At 37.9% G+C, this 17,785-nt stretch overlaps 2 protein-coding genes across 7 annotated transcripts in view; both read right to left on the bottom strand.

Moving 5' to 3' along the window:
• Positions 1 to 316: 316 nt before the first annotated feature.
• On the bottom strand, positions 317 to 9,401 carry prkab1a (protein kinase, AMP-activated, beta 1 non-catalytic subunit, a). Of its 4 annotated transcripts, none has more exons than XM_027132562.2 (8): positions 9,175 to 9,401; positions 6,298 to 6,498; positions 5,423 to 5,589; positions 5,123 to 5,216; positions 4,914 to 5,028; positions 4,327 to 4,460; positions 2,896 to 2,964; positions 317 to 1,299 (listed from the first exon to the last, which is right to left on the bottom strand). In XM_027132562.2, exons 2-8 carry the CDS (start codon positions 6,445 to 6,447, stop codon positions 1,222 to 1,224), a joined length of 807 nt encoding a protein of 268 aa, XP_026988363.1. In that variant the 5' UTR covers positions 6,448 to 6,498; positions 9,175 to 9,401; the 3' UTR covers positions 317 to 1,221. The 4 variants fall into 4 exon arrangements, with proteins under 4 accessions (XP_026988363.1, XP_026988362.1, XP_026988366.1 ...); XM_027132561.2 differs by lacking the exon at positions 9,175 to 9,401 and adding an exon at positions 8,387 to 8,874; XM_027132565.2 differs by lacking the exon at positions 9,175 to 9,401 and adding an exon at positions 6,593 to 6,742.
• A 6,787-nt stretch (positions 9,402 to 16,188) lies between these two features.
• phf24 (PHD finger protein 24) overlaps positions 16,189 to 17,785 on the bottom strand; it is a 32,324-nt gene continuing 30,727 nt past the window's right edge. For all 3 annotated transcript variants that reach the window (XM_027132578.2, XM_027132580.2, XM_027132579.2), the window contains 2 exons: positions 17,689 to 17,781; positions 16,189 to 17,343 (listed from right to left, as the gene is read on the bottom strand). In XM_027132578.2, coding sequence (XP_026988379.1) covers positions 17,247 to 17,343; positions 17,689 to 17,781 — 190 coding nt within the window. In that variant the 3' untranslated portion in view covers positions 16,189 to 17,246. The remainder of the gene's footprint in view (positions 17,344 to 17,688; positions 17,782 to 17,785) is intronic.

Raw genomic sequence — 17,785 nt, 5'->3', positions numbered from 1 at the left:
TGTATATAATCAAATGCTACGGTATGCTTGCTCTGATAATCACTCCTCACCGAGACTGAGAGTTAACAGACGATAATGAACAGGTTTGGTTTTCTTTATTGACTGAACAAACAGTTTATACCTGAGAGCTGTGCTCATCTCAGGACTTATTATTCACACAATCGCTTCATAATGAACATTTCACAACTTTTATTCACACTAGCTGTTGTCTCACAGTGTCTCCAACATCACGATCACCTCGGTCTTACTCATAAGGAATCTATATCACGTCCATACTCACTAGACATCCGTCACTCATAGAATAAACAAAATCATGTAAGGGTGTTAAAAAATAAAGTTTATTGACAACTGATTTTGATCCTCTTCCTTTTAGAGTATACATTAGCGTTCAGTAAGACACAATCATGCTGTACAAATAAATCAAATGAGACATTACTGCTGTAAATAATTAGTCATGTATTTAAAAAAAAAACAATATAGAAATATCAAATATCAAATAAATGTTTCTTAATTTTTTTTTTTTTGCGAACATTCACCAAATTCATCTCACATCCGACACAGCACTGATTCAGTCACCTTCATCCCTTTATCTGAGATTTTACATGATACTACAGCAGCTTTATGGCGGATGCTTCACCGAAATGAATTCAAACGACGTCAATAAGGTAATGATTTCCGTCAACCATATATTTTATTATTTATTTAAGGACTATCTAGTGTCAGAGCTGTGTAACAGTCAGAGGTAAAGACTGCGGAGTTTATGCTTTGTGTTTTTTACAACACGTCCCACAACATAAATGTATCTATAAATAAAAAAAAAGTACGTGTCAGTCTTTAATACATTCGTGTAATACTTGGTAATAAGAAGAATAAAACACTTCAAGAGGTACGGTTATTGGGAAATAAACTTTAAGGTGGTAACAGTAACTCAGCAGCTATACCACAGAGCACATAGACAAGAGAAATGCCTGAACCTACACATATTTTTGGTCTCTTCCGTACCACTTATGGATACCAATCTGGTTGTTTTTTTATTTATAATATATTCTCTTGACAGCAAAAAATCTACATGGTTATCTCTTGGCAACCAGTGCCGACGTATATTACATATAATAATAATAATAATAAAAAAACAATAAAAGACATGAGAAGACACCTAAACCTAAAGTTAACATATACAACTAGAATTCGTGGTAGAATTCGTGAGCAGAGCCGCTGGGGTCAGATGGGTTTATACAGCAGGGTGGTGACGTACTTCTTCTTATAGCGATGTGTGGCACTAAGAACCATTACTCCATCCTTGGGGGGAAAAAAAACAAAAAAAAACAAAAACACATAGTATAGGTTGCTACACAAATTATTATAAATAAATAAATAAATAAATAAATAAATATCAAATTATTTTCTAAAAGCAAAAGTTAAGAAACAGCCACAACATATACATCAAGCGGTTTATTTATTTATTTATTTTTAGCTGTTCAACACTCATCATTTGACATCATTTTATCTCTTATCTGGATTTCTTCTTGGTCGGTCTTTAAAACAAAGCAGGTAATGCGATATCTTTTCTGATAAACCTTAACGTTATTCACCGAGTTTGTTTTTGTTCGCTTTATAATTTTAATGCTACACTGATTTTTATTTATTTATTTTTTTTTATCGGCACTTTGTTAGCATGACTAAATTGTGTAGTATGTATAGTTGTGATATCGTTCCCTTGTTTAACATTAAGAAAATTAACAATAAAAATATTTTTCACCTTGTTAGCATTTTGTCTTTTTATTGTCGAGAGAAAGAAAAAAAGATAGATGGTGAAGCAATTATTAAAAATTATTATGTAAAAAACTAGTCAAATCTCCTTCTGTACTTGTGTGTGTGTGGGGGGGGGGGTCAACACACATGATGTACACACTGTAACCACTTATCTAACTTATCTACTTAGACTATATGTAGACTTGTATACTCTGTCCTCCAGTTTGTTTGTTCTGATCTGAGCCCTCGTTTTATGTAGCTCCTTTTTCTTTACCTTTTAAAAATAAAACACTGTATAGGTGACATCGGCGGCGGTTTTTAAAAAGTGCCCATGTATGTGTATAGGTATAGTGTGTGTATATACATGTCGTGTGTATATACATGTCATGTGCGTATACAGTACAGACCAAAAGTTTGGACACACCACCTTTTCAACAGGACACCCCAAACACACCTCCAGGCTGTGTAAGGGCTATTTGACCATGAAGGAGAGTGATGGGGTGCTGCGCCAGATGACCTGGCCTCCACAGTCACCGGACCTGAACCCGATCGAGACGGTTTGGGGTGAGCTGGACCGCAGAGTGAAGGCAAAAGGGCCAACAAGTGCTAAGCATCTCTGGGAACTCCTTCAAGACTGTTGGAAGACCATTTCAGGTGACGACCTCTTGAAGCTCATCAAGAGAATGCCAAGAGTGTGCAAAGCAGTAATCAGAGCAAAAGGTGGCTACTTTGAAGAACCTAGAATATGACATATTTTCAGTCGTTTCACACTTTTTTGTTATGTACGTATATAATTCCACACGTGTTCATTCATAGTTTTGATGCCTTCGGTGTGAATCTACAATTTTCATAGTTATGAAAATAAAGAAAACTCTTTGAATGAGAAGGGGTGTCCAAACTTTTGGTCTGTACTGTACATGTTGTGTGCATATACATGTCATGTGTGTATACTGTACATGTCGCATGTGTTCACATGTAGCGTGTGTATACGCATTGTGTGTATATACATATAGGGTGTATACATGTAGCGTGTGTATATGTATAGTGTGCATATACATGTCGTGTGTATACATGTCGTGTCTGTGTGTATACATGTACTGTGTGTTTATGTCCAAGACGTTTCATTTCATGGGTCACGCTTACCTTAATGGACAGAGCATAAAGATGGTTCAACATCACATGATTGGGCTCAGGAAGTAAAGCAGGGTCACACTGGTAAGATAAAAATATAGGATTTTTATCCCCATTTGGTTCTAACTTTATTAAGTATAAAACAAGTTATTAATTTTTTTTTACATATTTCTATCAAACACAAAAGTTTTCAAATGTAACTAAAAATGTTTGATTACACTTTAACCTAAAACTAAAACTGGACCTATAACAAAGTGGGTGGAGTTTAGCTTACATTCTCTCATGATTGGCCCGCTTGCCTCTACGTTGTGTCGTGGTTTATTAAACCTGCACAGCACATCGCACAATCTGGTGTGTTTAACATCTTAGTCATCCCTAACAAGTAGACATTTAGCCTCGAGAGCTTATTTAAATGATCCCACACTTCTAAACGTTCTCTTTCACTGAATTAATAAAGTCGCTCCCCATGGCAGCAGCGTGGGAAGGTGCACGCTTCAGGCGGTAGGCTGTTCTGTTTGTTCTGTTTACCAGGCTGAATTTCCCAAGCTTTATGTAACATCTGTAATCCAGATTTATTTGTTTGTACGTTTGTTTTTAATGATATGAGGTCGTCAGTAATATTATTAGACTTTACCAAATATATTCAATTTGGTACACGTGTGCATGTATGAATTTATTTATTAGAAATTCATTCTGCATTTCATACTTGGGATATATATATATAATTTAAATAAGCTCTGGAAGCAAATGTCAAGGGGGGACACGCTGGCTTAGAGATTAGCACATTTGCCTCACACCTCCAGGGTTGGGGGTTCGATTCCTCTCTCCGTCTTGTGTGTGTGGAGTTTGCATGTTCTCCCCGTGCTTCGGGGGTTTCCTCCGGGTACTCCGGTTTCCTCCCCCGGTCCAAAGACATGCATGGTAGGTTGATTGGCATCTCTGGATAATTGTCCGTAGTGTGTGAGTGTGTGAGTGAATGAGAGTGTGTGTGTCCTGCGATGATTCGGCACTCCGTCCATGGTGTATCCTGCCTCGATGCCCGATGACGCCTGAGATAGGCACAGGCTCCCCGTGACCCGGGAAGTTCGGATAAGCGGTAGAAAATGAATGAGTGAGTGAGCAAATGTCAAGGCTTGTTAGGGATGACTAAGTTGTTAAACACACCAGATTGTGCGATGTGCTGTGCAGGTTAAATAAACCACGACACAACGTAGAGCCTAGCAGGCCAATCATGAGAGACTGTAAGCTAAACTCCACCCACATTGTTATAGGTCCAATTTTAGTTATAGGTTAAAGTAATAATAACTGAAATATGTTTCATTCGAATAGAAATAAAAAAAATTAAACAAAACAAAAAAAAAGTCACTTGTAATGAAGTAATTAAATAGAGAATTCAATTAGACCTCGAAGACGCATGATGTATGTAGGAGATACGGTACGTACTGAGATGCCTGTGTCCTTGTTGAGGATGACCTGCAGCAGGTGAGGAGGGAGGATGGGTGGAGACTTGAACTTCTCGTCCTGTTTGGGTATGTAAGCGTCTTGATGATATGGCCCAGGAGGAGAGCTTGAGAGATCTAAACAATTACGAAAAAAAGAAAATCAATCAGCAACAAGAGCAGCTGCTTAACGGGATGAATTTTGTATATCAAGAAGGAAAACAGATCAAGCCCTGAAGCCTTACTACAGTCCTGATCTTAAATCTGTATGGAGGTACATGTATAAGGACTAAAACACAAATGGATTTATAGGAAAATTACACAATTAACACAATTTTTTATATCACAGAGTTACAGAGATTTAACCAACACAAGTACAATCAGAATTAGTACTAAAAAAGTCTCTTTGTTTAAGCAAACATGAAGGGAAAGGGAAAAGCAGGTCAAAAAAAATAAAAAATGACAGTGTGTGTGTGTGTGTGTGTGTGTGTGTGTGTGTGTGTGTGTGTGTGTGTGTGTGTGTGTACTTTATCATCAGATTTATATCCATAAAATGGTCAACAATAATACAAACGTAAACTCTATAGCTACCTGACATATCTGAGCATTTCTGCGAGTCCACCATGAGAGCATCAAACACCTCAAAATCGGTTTTCTTCACCTGGATGATGTTGTTGATTGTTCCGAGCTGATTGGTCACTACAGGCTGATTTATAAATAAAAAAAAACACAGCAATTAGTTACAGGTTGTAGTGTTAACTGCGTGACGGAGCGAGAGTAAGAATGTGCATGCTGGTCACCTCGGATGGGTCGTGGGTCCACTGTCCGTCCACGTAGAACTTATACAGATGTTCACCTTCAGGCAAGTCCACGATCGCCACAAAATTGTTCTGACTGCATGAAGGAGAAGAGGATAAAATTGGGGAAGTGATATTATAGATAAAAAGGTGGATTAATTACCTTTCACTTCAAATCCTGAACGCTTCTTTTTCCACAGAAATCTGACCGTTATCTTTGGCCACACCGTACAGAATGTATTCCTCTTTATTCATGTGACCTTTTGATTAGTTTTAGAATCTTAATACGACGTCCTTATTTACCTCCGAGTTAGAGGAATCTTATTTGCCCAGTTGTCAAAAGATCCAGAAACATAGACCTCTTTTCCGGCACCGGTCCAACGAAACACTGTGGGTCGTGCCAAGAGCTCCTTATCAGCAGACTCGAGGTCCTGTCTCCAAGCTAAAAACTCCTCCTTCTCTAAGGGAGCCTGAGGGGAAGAACAGGACAAATAAAGTGCAATGCACAGGGGTATTAACATTGTGAACTCAATGCACTCACCATATCTTAAAAATAAGCAAATAGACAAATGCTTCCAAATAATAATAATAATAATAATAATAATAATAATAATAATAATAATAATAATAATAATAATAACAGAGCTGGGGACGTTAAAAGCTCCATAACAAACAGAGCTCCAAAGCCAGCTAAAATGGCAAGTTTCTGTGGTCTCTGGTGTCGGTTGAAATCTACTCTTTTTAACTGTACTATGTGGTTGCAATCTATCCTTATTAAATAACAGGTAGATATGCAGACAGGCAGACAGGCAGACAGACAGACAGACAGACAAATAGACAGGTAGACAGACAGATATGAAAACAGGCAAACAGATAGACAGTTAGTCAGACAGACAAACAGATATGCAGACAGGCAGACAGACAGACAAATGGACAGGTAGACAGACAGATATGAAAACAGGCAGACAGATAGACAGTTAGTCAGACAGACAAACAGATATGCAGGCAGGCAGGCAGACAGACAGGTACTCAGACAGACAGCTATGCAGACAAATATGCAGACAGACAGACAGACAGAACCAGAGTTAATGTATTCAATGATAGAGATTTAAAAGCGCTTTTGAATAAGGGCGTCTGCCAAATGCTGTAAATGTGAAGGAAAACAGACAGACAGACACCTTAACATCCTCTCCATGGAAAATGTCTGCGTCCTCAGGGCTGTCCATGAGGATTTTGGGCCGGTCTCCCTCTTTAGCACCTCGGCTGTCCCTGCGGTTGGCTTTTTCGCCCTGACCCACTCCTGACCTCTCGCTGCTCGTGTTTCCCATGGTGCCTTTACGAGTGGAGCCGTGCGGTCAGCTGATAAGTCCTCGAATACACTGTGGGCAAAAAGATAAAACACATTAAACAAAACTTGATTAGAAAGTAGACAAACAGATAAAACATGGTTCGCTGCAGTGGAAAACTTTTCACCTGATGTTTATGTAACTTCTCTGCATTTGGTTTCCCGTGTATTCACTAGAACACACATAAATCTGCTGATTCAGTGTGTCATATGTTTCAAAACTGATTCTTTTAAGAATCACAAATCTTTCTTGAATAATTCTGAATCACTGGAGCTTAATAAAGGCTTAAGCATAATACTATTTATGCCCAAGTATTTAAAAAAAAAAAAACGTAATGTATAGTAATTTAACAGCAGAGTGCTCCGAAATTCTACACTCTGATTGGTCAGAAAGTGCTAATTTACATTAACAGCAGAACCCCAAGAAACTCAACATTATCTGAGTAAATATCTTGAAGGATCATGTAAACTGAATATTATTTTATATAAAGAGATAATAAAAAAATTCAAACGCAATACTATATAAATATGAACATAAAAATTATATAGAACTATTTTATACACATTTAATATGTTAAAGTATAAAACATTTATAAATAATGTTTATATATATATATATATATATATATATATATATATATATATATATATATATATATATATATAATGCTTTCTTTTTTGTTCTTATTTTGTTTTAAACATTATGGATGTAAAGACATGAAGAAAGAAAGAAAGAAAGAAAGAAAGAAAGAAAGAAAGAAAGAAAGAAAAAACAAAAAAGAAAGAAAGAAAACAAAAAATAAAAGAAAGAAAATAAACAAAACAAAAAAGAAAGAAAGAAAGAAAGAAAGAAAGAAAGAAAGAAAAACAAACAAAAAAGAAAGAAAGAAAGAAAGAAAGAACAAACAAAACAAAAAAGAAAGAAAGAGAGAAAGAAAAACAAACAAAAAATGAAAGAAAAAAAGAAAGAAAAACAAAACAAAAGATAAAAGAAAGAAAACAAAAAATGAAAGAAAGAAAGAAAACAAACAAGAAAGAAAGAAAGAAAGAAAGAAAGAAAACAAAAAAGAAAAAGAAAGAAAGAAAGAAAGAAAGAGAGAGAAAGAAAAACAAACAAAAAAGAAAGAAAGAAAACAAAAAAGAGAGAAAGAAAAACAACACAAAAGAAAGAAAGAAAGAAAGAAAGAAAGAAAGAAAGAACAAACAAAACAAAAAAGAAAGAAAGAGAGAAAGAAAAACAAACAAAAAATGAAAGAAAACAAGAAAGAAAAACAAAACAAAAGATAAAAGAAAGAAAACAAAAAATGAAAGAAAGAAAGAAAGAAAGAAAGAAAGAAAGAAGTGAAGATTTGTAACCATACAGAGACACGTGACACTAAATGCGTTTTATAATAAAGACACAAATGTACGACGTCACAAGAAGAAATAACCAATCAGATGAAGCATTCGCACAACTTTGGTCTGTTTATTCACTAATTATCAAGAAACCAAAGCACAAGGACATTCAAGAACAAACACCGGGTTAATATTTCCACCACCACCACCACCACATTATTACCCCCAGCATGCACCACCAGGGCTGAGTCCCAAACCCTACATGACTCCCTACTGTATATAAACAGCACTATATAGTAAGAGTGTAAAGGTTTAGATCCCTTTCATTTGTACTAATGCGCACTTGTAGTGTACACTATGTAGGGTGTACAGGAGAAATTGGAATTCTACAAAAGAGGCACATAGAAACAACAAACAAGAGGCACATAGAAACAAACCTGAATGATTTTATATATATATATATAAATCTAAAAGCTATAAATCTACCTGTTTAGCATAGCATCTTAGCATAGCATCTTAGCATAGCGTCTTAGCATCGACATGCACATCACCCTTTTCAGATAAATTCATTACAATTTATTTCTTACCTCGTTATCGTAAATGCAGCTGAATGACAGTTTAACACTTATTTGACTTCATTTCTTTCTTTTTTTGTGTGTTATTTTATCTCTAGTTTAAAATCCCCATCGGTTTTGACTGCAAGACATCTACACGACCCCGCCCCCTGCAGCGCGATGCGTGGTTGCCAGATTCTCGCTACAAAAACCCCTGTTTACCTGTGTTGCCAAGTCTTTTAATAGTGAAAAGAAAGGTCCGAATCCAATGCATGTAATACATAATTTTTTTTAAACTCAAAGTTTAGGGGGAAATCTATATTTATTTAAAATCGAACGAAACGAATTATAACAGCTGCAGAAATTCTATTCACCATTCAGAAGACGTCATATTTATTCTAAGGGAATTTGCTTGTCATTCCTGTGTCTTGTCGGTAGATAGCGACATGAACATAACAGAATAAAATAGTTTTCTTCATTCACGAGAGTACTACTCTGTTCAACAGTAAACATCATTGTGTAGCTGCACTTGCGTCCTTAACCGATTCCTGACATACACATTGTGTGTGTGTGTGTGTGTGTGTGTGTGTGTGTGTGTGTGTGTGTGTGTGTGTGTGTGTGAGAGAGAGAGAGAGAGAGAGAGAGAGAGAGAGAGTGTGTTTTTGTGAGTGTGTGTGAGAGACAGAGAGAGAGACAGAGAGAGAGAGAGAGAGAGAGAGAGAGAGAGAGAGAGAGAGAGTGTGTGTGTGTGTGTGTGTGTGTGTGTGTGTGTGTGTGTGTGTGTGTGTGTGTGTGTGTGTGTGTGAATCCATCCTCTGTACCTCGGTAACTGGTTCAGCTCTGCCACCAAATTCGACCTCAGAAGCATGCAGAGGGTAGTCCGGACTGCTGAGTGAATCATTGGCACTTCTCCCCACTTTTGAAGACCTGTACTCGTCCAGAATGTGCAAAAGAGCAAAGAAAATCACCCTGGACCCCTTACATCCAGCACACTCCCTCTTTGAACTGTTGCCATCTGGTCGGCGCTACAGAGCCCTGAGCTCCAGAACGACCAGACATAGGAACAGTTTCTTCCCTCAAACAATCCACCTGATGAACAATTAACACCATGGAACACACAACACATAATATTTGCACTATGTATACCTCAATTGCACATTTCATACTTGCACTCTGTACATACATGCATACATATTGTCTGAATGTTTATGTTAACTTCAACTGCACATTTCACAATTGCACATGTGTACATACAAATTGTATATATTGTATACTATTTGCATATGTATTTCATATGCTTATTTAAACTGCACATTTCACACCTGTAAATTTGTACATACAATTTCATCTATACTACATATATCATTCTGTTACACTGTAGAGATTATGTCACTAAAACCAATTCCTCGCATGTGAAAACATGCCTGGCAATAAAGCTGAATCTGATTCTGATTCTGAGTGTTTGTGTGTGTGTGTGTGTGTGTGTGTGTGTGTGTGTGTGTGTGTGTGTGTGTGTGTGTGTGTGTGTGTGTGTGTGTGTGTGTGTGTGTGTGTGTGTGTGTGTGTGTGTGTGGTTAAAACGTTCATCACGCTCTGTAGTTATATAACCGTGTTGCTGATGTCATCCTTCAAAGAATGGATTCTCTTATTATTGTCTATAAATGTGGATGTATAGTTTAGCATTCTTCTTGTAATAATAATATTCTTCTAATAATAATGATAGTTATAATACTAATAATAATAATAACAATAATAATAATGAAATTTTAAATTATTATTATTATTATTATTATTATTATTATTATTATTATTATTATTATTATTATTATTACATTTATTCAGTAAGTTCAGTGGTGATTTACCAAAAATATAATATACTTGTATTCATTGTATTTGTTTAATTGTTTTAATACAGATAAATTCAGTGTTAGTAATGATTGCATGACTAATATTCTTTTTGTTTGCTATTCAGTACAAATGTGTTCTATGTTGTTTAAAAAAATGCAAGATGTGTGCATTCATGTGAGGTGAATGTGTGATTAGCTTCACAGGCAGTTTACATCATGCTAGCTTGGTGGTTATTAGCATCCTTTAAACTAAACACCAAACATGTCCTGGCTCATGGAGTTTTGCATGAACTGTACAATCTGATTTATTTTTCTGTTTCCAGCTACGAATGGAAAGTCTCTTCAGATAAACTCGCATTTAGACTGTTCTTCTTTCAACTTTTCCTGCTAGCATACTTTACTCTCGCACCAATAACCTTCATGTCCTATTTTAACACATCCATAAATCTCCTCTTTGTCCTTCCTCTTGACCTCTTACCTGCAGCTCCATCTCCAACATTCTTCTACCAATATAACCATCTCCCTTCTCTGTACATGTCCAAACCATCTCAATCTAGCCTCTCTGTCCTTGTCCCCAAAACAGCCAACCTGATCTGTCTCTCTGATGTGCTCGGATTTTAGAGTTTTATAAATAAACGCAGTGTGGACATGAAGCACAATTTAGCTAGCTAGATCTATGAAGCTAGCATGCAGCCTGCAGTAATCTGATGTGATTAGCATATTAAATTCACAGGGCTCTCAAGTTTTGAAGACAGGCAAGCATGACATCTCCAACCCCCCATTGGTTGTTGCTCTAAATCTTAACCAGATAGTGCTATTTTCTGATTGGTTATCGTGTAGCCTCTTTTTTGATTGGCTGATAAGTGTCAGGCTCGAATAAGAGCTCCAGGGTAGACGCGCTTGATTCCTGCCCGGTTCCATAGAGACAGCGATGCGGACTGATACGTTTTGGGCGCTGTGGCATATTAAATATATGATAAACAGTAAATTTTTCTGCATGAGAAATACGATGTGTGGCGGGAGAGCGTGACAAAAGACCCAAATGCGTGACTGTCACTCTCAATGCATGACACTTGACAGCCCTGAATTCAAGTTATTTTACTAATCTGTCACTATTTAAATACAGAAGTTGTGAAGTGTTGTGAGGAAATTTATTTAGCGATGCAAACAAAAGTCTGGAGTTCGTTCTGTAAAAGCTTTCAGAGAAGAGAACATTCGTTTTTCATGGCAGTGTCCTATAAAAAAACAGAGACAAAGAAAGAGCCAGGATCTCCCTGGAGCTACAGAAGCAGACTCCACTAGCTGGTTTTGTGTGTGTGTGTGTGTGTGTGTGTGTGGTGTGTGTGTGTGTGTGTGTGTGTGTGTGTGTGTGTGTGTGTGTGTGTGTGTGTGTGTGTGTGTGTGTGTGTGTGGTGTGTGTGTGTGATGAGTGTGTATTCAAAATCAGAACTCGATACTTTACTGTGATAAACTCAGAGCACCTATAATCACTCGCTTCCCTTCCAATATGTGTGGGTGATTGTTTGTAGCTGATGTAGTTTCATTCTGTTTGTGTGGGAAACTCAAATCACACCTCAAGATGAGAACGTCTTTCTTTCTGTCTTTCTTTCTTTCTTTCTTTCTTTCTTTCTTTCTTTCTTTCTTTCTTTCTTTCTTTCTTTTTCTCTCTCCTGCTTAACAAGGGCTAAAAATAAATGGCAACAACAATGGCTTTAAGGAGGAAGCTTTTTAAAAATAAACGAGACACATGCCCTTTTCATGGCTGTTAGTGCTGCCAGAATCCACACCCGCAGTCACTGATCCTGTTCTTCAGAGACTAATTGGTGGACTAAGCTCGGATCAGAAACCCCAGATGTCATGACCTTTCACGGTGGCAAGGGTCTCTCTCTGATCCGCAGCACGCCTCTGTGGAGAAGCGAAGCTACTAAAACTGCATCCACATTAAAAACCGTGTTAAGTCTGACTCCATTAAACATCCTGAACAACTTCTTATCAATATTTAACAATAATCAATATCTCTAATCAAAATCTTTTTTTTTTTTGTTATTTCAGTTAACAGATTAGGGTTAAGGCTACATTACCCACAATGCAGTCGTACTACCTGCTGTGAGTGTATAAGACATAGAAACAGCACCAGGGCTTTCAAGTTTTGAAGACAGGCAAGAGTGACATATAAAATATTGTTTCAAACAAGTTGTGAATTTGTTGTAACATTAAAACAGGTGATCATGACTTACTCTATGCTCAAAGTGATGCTCGCAGCTCCAGTGGTTTTCTCTGTGGGTGAACGAGGATGATGCTGAACAATTCCAGGATCTGCTTTTTTTCATTGGCTGTTGCATTAAATCTTACCCAGATACAATAGTGCTATTTTCTGATTGGCTATTGTGTAGCTTCTTTTTCTGATTGGCTGAAAAGTGTCAGGCTCGACTAAGAGCTCCAGGTTAGACTCGCTTGATTCCTGCCCGGTTCCATAGAGACAGCGGTGCGGACTGATACGTTATGAGTGCTGCGGCTTATTAAATATATGATAAACAGTAAGTTTTCTGTGTGAGAAATACAATGTGTGGCGGGAGAGCGTGACAAAAGACCCAACTGAGTGACTGTCACTCTCGATGCGTGACACTTGGGGGCCCTGCCGAACAAAAACTGCTTGGTAGCGTCAGGCAGCTAACACTGAACATTATGGAAGTGCTTTTCAAAAGGGAAATAGACACCTAGAACAGAAGCCTTTATTTTTGTCACACATATACAGTAGTACAGTGTTAGCACGTTCGCCTCACACCTCCAGGGTTGGGGGTTCGATTCCCGCCTCTGCCTTGTGTGTATCGAGTTTTCATGTTCTCCCCGTGCCTTGGGGGTTTCCTCCGGGTACTCCGGTTTCCTCCCCCGGTCCAAAGACATGCATGGTAGTGTGTGAGTTTATGAGAGTGTGTGTGCCCTGCGATGTGTTGGCACTCCATCCAGGGTGTATCCTGCCTCGATGCCCGATGACGCCTGAGGTAGGCACAGGCTCCCAGTGACCCGAGGTAGTTTGGATAAGCGGTAGAAAATGAATGAATGAATATTATTATATATTATATGCAACAGTGGCAGCTTGAACCCTGATCCTCCAATCAACAACCCAGAGCCTTAACCATTTATGCCACCACTGCCTACTGAAATATGTTGTGTGACAGAAAAATAAGCAGAAGCTTGATATCAACAAACAAGCAAGGTGTCGTTCGTGTGCGAAGGAAAAGAGCCAACTCCCATCGTGGACAGCCGGATCTTCATCAGCTTCGCTCTGCTGAGGCTTTAGGAGCGCCTCATCCAAAGAGATGAAAACCCACTGAACTGTGGAAGGTCAAGGCTTCAGTCTACCCACAATTGGTTAAGGTAATGGAAGAAAGATTAAGCAACATCGGTCTCCTGAGAGAGAGTCTTCTTAAAAACAGGACAAATAATCACAGAGATGAATAATGTTAAGTTGTCGTAATGTTAAGACATCGGCCTTCATTTATTTAATTTGTTTTCTGTGGTTCTGTGTTCAGTTGTTCATTTAAAGATTTTGTTAAAATGTTAAACAATAGTAACTGTATTTAGTAACAAAGCAAGTGCATAAAAATAAGGTTTTTATAATAATAAAAAATAAAAAATAAAAAATTGCTTAGTAAAACACAAACCATTCTCAATCGCTAAATTAGGGTAAGGGAGAAGGTTAAGAGTGATACTAAATGAAGCGCCATTTGGGATCGTGCTTTTATTATCCAATTACGTTTGTTCATGCCGCAAAAAGTATAAAGAAATGTTAAGGAATGTACAGATTATGAAGACTCAAGATTGTTACTTCATTTATTGTAAAGTATGAGTGTGAAATGTGGGAAAAAAAACAGTATTCCTATATCCAGGATTTATAATGACCCATGGTGAACTATTTCACATGTGAAATATAGAATTTATAGAATTTGGTAAAACCAAAATTTTACTTCGATCATTTCTCTCTCTCAGTGTGATAAATAATAACCTTCAAGGAGTCTGAAATTTAGTGAAATGAAAAAAATTTTATTTACATATAAATCGCTTTATAATATTTAAACGGCCGCTTGTAAGTAATCTCATAATATCATAATATCATAATCCATGCTGAATAAATCAATCTGCATTCTAAAAAGTGATCTGGTATTTAACGGAGAATGTCAGATCCAGGACGTGTCTTCTTTGAGCGAGAGGCGGCTGCCCTGAGAGCGGCTGCCTCGCGTTTCACACACCGTTTGGAATTGTTTTACAGTGTCTGATTTTACAGGATGCTCTTTATATTTAAATATTTTAGGAGAACAGAAAGCATCACAGTGTTGTTATCATCTAGTAAAGAGTATGTGTGTATTAAGAGTTATAGTCTTATGGAGATATAACAAATGGCTGATTGTACTGTATCACTTCATGACAGACATTTCATGGTCGGTGCTGAAAGGTTCATGGCCCCAGTGTAATGAAGACATCTTAAAGTGATTTAATTCAAGGTTCTTGAATCTTCTCCTGAAGAACCTTCTGCCCAGGACCAACCCATTAGCGGTTAATCGTTAACTGATCGATAATTAAATATGTTTCTATATGAAAAAGGTTTTGAGAACCGATAGGATCGCATGATTTAATTCTTTAATAACACCGTTGAGGAGAAAAAAGAAATAAATTAGAGAAATAAAATGAAACAATAAAAAGGTTACAAATTTGTGACTTTTTAAATGTCACCTCATTTTTCTAATCATTGGTGTGATGTTAGCTACAACAACACTATAATGGAAAACACACACACAAAAAAAACTGCAGCCTTAGGCTAAAGTTATTGTAATAAAGTCTTAATTACTAAACCAAAGTTACTGTCCTTAAACTCTTGGGCTTCAAAATAAAAACTTTCAAAATAAAGTACAAGAGGTGCCTTGGAGGTGCAACGGAGGGACAACCCAGAAAAAGGGAACGGTTATGCTTTCTTTATCCTTCCTGACTGGTTTGACTCTAGTTTTGTATTTTTTACGGGTCCTTGTTGAACTTGCAACATAAGGTTGTACCTGTAACCAATTAGGTCAAATCCCTACATACCATATGACAGTGGTCCCCAAACTTTTTTTCGCCGCGGACCGGTCAATGTTTGATCATTTTACCGCGGCCCGCTGGGGGTGGGGGTGGTGACTATACAATTAAATTAAAATTAATAATTTTATTTTAATTGTATTTAAACATGCCTTTTTAACTCACTACAACGCTAAATCAATGAGAACCCTGAGCTTGTTTCTTTACAACGAGACGGTTCCATCTGGGGTAATAGGAGACAATGACACCCGAAGTGTGTCGCTTATGTCCAGTTTATTCCGTTGTTTTGTTTCGGTTGCCGTCACTGCAGAAATCCCCGCTTCACACAGATAGCATGTCAGAAATGGCGATAGGGATGTAAGTGCTGTGGTGACAATCTCAGGGTATTCCGCCATGACTTTAATCCAGAACACCGGCAGAGTTTCTAACTTTCTAACGACGTCTGTTTCGTGCTCATTTTTGCTAATTTGTGGGTTAAATTTGAGCAAACACAATATACACGTACACCAAGCACTGTTAAACATGACAAAGTACCGGTGAACAGAGAGAAGAGCGATACACACCTTCTCTCTCCACCAAAGCTACAACACCACTGCAGCTCGCAGCCGCTCAGCTCCAGACGTCACCTAAACCCGGCCCGATATCATGATATTTTGCGCATGCGCGGTATTGGTGCGGCTTTAGGTGACCAAGGTTGATTGGCATTTCTGGAAAATTGTCCGTAGTGTGTGAGTGAATGAGAGTGTGTGTGTGTCCTGTGATGGGTTGGCATTCCGTCCAGGGTGTATCCTGCCTCGATGCCCGATGACGCCTGAGATAGGCACAGGCTCCCCGTGACCCGAGAAGTTCGGATAAGCGGTAGAAGATGAGTGAATATATGAATAATAATAATAATAATAAAACATAGACAGCTGATGGTTGTGGAGTTAATGCCATGCTTTTATTTCCAGTAACTGCTGCAAATTTTGGAGCGTTACACTTTCACTTGAACCTACTGCTTCAACCGACTCAACAAGTGATCACCATGAAGCAAGTACACTGAGCTGGACCCTCAAAAAGAACAACAACGTAGAAGCCACTTTGTGCTATTTATAAGAGCTGATAGATTGTTGTAGTGAGCTTGCTTTGCTTCAAAGAAGATTCTGGAAAGGGTTTCAAAGTTTTTAGGTCAAATTCATCATATTTATCATCAGGGATCAACTGGGGAATAAAAAAAATTCATTAAAAGATTCAAACCTGTGGGAATCTTCTGGAGAATTTAAGCCAGTGATTAAAAGATTAGCTATATTTAATTTTTAATTACATGCCGTGAATTAGTCTTTGATTTTTTTGCAGATTGGGATTTCAAATAGTGACAAATTCAACCCCTATTATTAGCATGTTTAAAAAAAAAAAAAATGGTGCATCTAAAACCCGGACATTTTTAAAACTGTGAGGATTCAGGAATAAATACACACATATAATACATATTAATATTAACATTGATATATTTTATATATTATATAATATATGCAGATAGCTTTCTTTCCTGTTAGTGCTTGTGCTACGCATTACACCGATAATCAATGGCTTTAAAACTTTAAACACTGTTGGTAATCCCATATGTATTTGGATCACAAGTGACTGGATATTTAAAGGCTGATGGTTTAATACTGTGGTGCATTGTTGCTATTTTATACACAGTAAATGGCAGTGCTCCTTATAGTTTACATACAGAAATAGCTGTCAATCTTCTCACCCAACCAGCCACAATGGCTCGGGTTACAACGTGTGTCGGAGAAACATCTCAGAAAAAAATCTTAGAGTAAAATCTTTTTTTTTTTCAGTGTGCTGCAATAGAAGTAATAGTGGTCTGGTTGAAAGGTGGTGCGTCGATGGCTTAGCCAGCCTCTGAGTGTCGTGTCCTTTTGGTCAGTGGCAGAACTTTTTCCACGCTGTTGTACCCTACCGCAGATCCCACTCTGGGTTCGGTGGGATTACAGGGGCAGGCGGATGTGCATGGCGCTGCTGTTGGGTCGAGCAGCCAGGATGTAGATGGCGCTCTCACGCAAGAATGCGTCCCATGTCACCGGCCTTGAAAGATATTCAAAGAATATAAAGAATCGTCAGCTGGACCTATAATTCCTACACAGTGGACTCTGGTTCTCATGGCATAATATTTACATTTACAGCATTTAGCAGACTCCCTTATCCAGAGCGACTTACATTTTTATACAACTGAGCGATTGAGGGTTAAGGGCCTTGCTCAGGGGCCCAGCAGTGACAGCTTGGTGGACGTAAGAATCGAACTCACAACCTTCCGATTGGTAGCCCAACACCTTAACCACTAGGCTACCAATTTTTTTCCATAATGTACTATGACTTTATATGTGCTTCTTATAGCCTATAGCAAAGACACGCAAACAGACGAACACGCACCTGTTGTCGTACTTTTCCATGGCCTTGTCTCTGCTCCTGTCACTGCTTGAGCTGGCAGGACTGCTCTCTGATATCGGGCCTACGTGGCTGATGCTGT

The sequence above is a fragment of the Tachysurus fulvidraco genome, chromosome 20, assembly GCF_022655615.1.
Source record: "Tachysurus fulvidraco isolate hzauxx_2018 chromosome 20, HZAU_PFXX_2.0, whole genome shotgun sequence".
Taxonomy (NCBI): Eukaryota; Metazoa; Chordata; class Actinopteri; order Siluriformes; family Bagridae; genus Tachysurus; species Tachysurus fulvidraco.
This window is presented reverse-complemented; position numbering and strand designations above follow the sequence as displayed.

What these genes read in the sequence shown, in the direction of transcription:
- prkab1a (XM_027132562.2), bottom strand. Translation starts at nt 6,447, where the DNA reads ATGGGAAACACGAGCAGCGAGAGGTCAGGAGTGGGTCAGGGCGAAAAA. An exon ending in AAGATTCCTCTAACTCGGAG is followed by an intron (nt 5,217 to 5,422) that starts GTAAATAAGGAC and finishes TCCTTCATGCAG; the next exon opens with TCAGAACAATTTTGTGGCGA. An exon ending in ACAAGGACACAGGCATCTCA is followed by an intron (nt 2,965 to 4,326) that starts GTACGTACCGTA and finishes TTATCTTACCAG; the next exon opens with TGTGACCCTGCTTTACTTCC.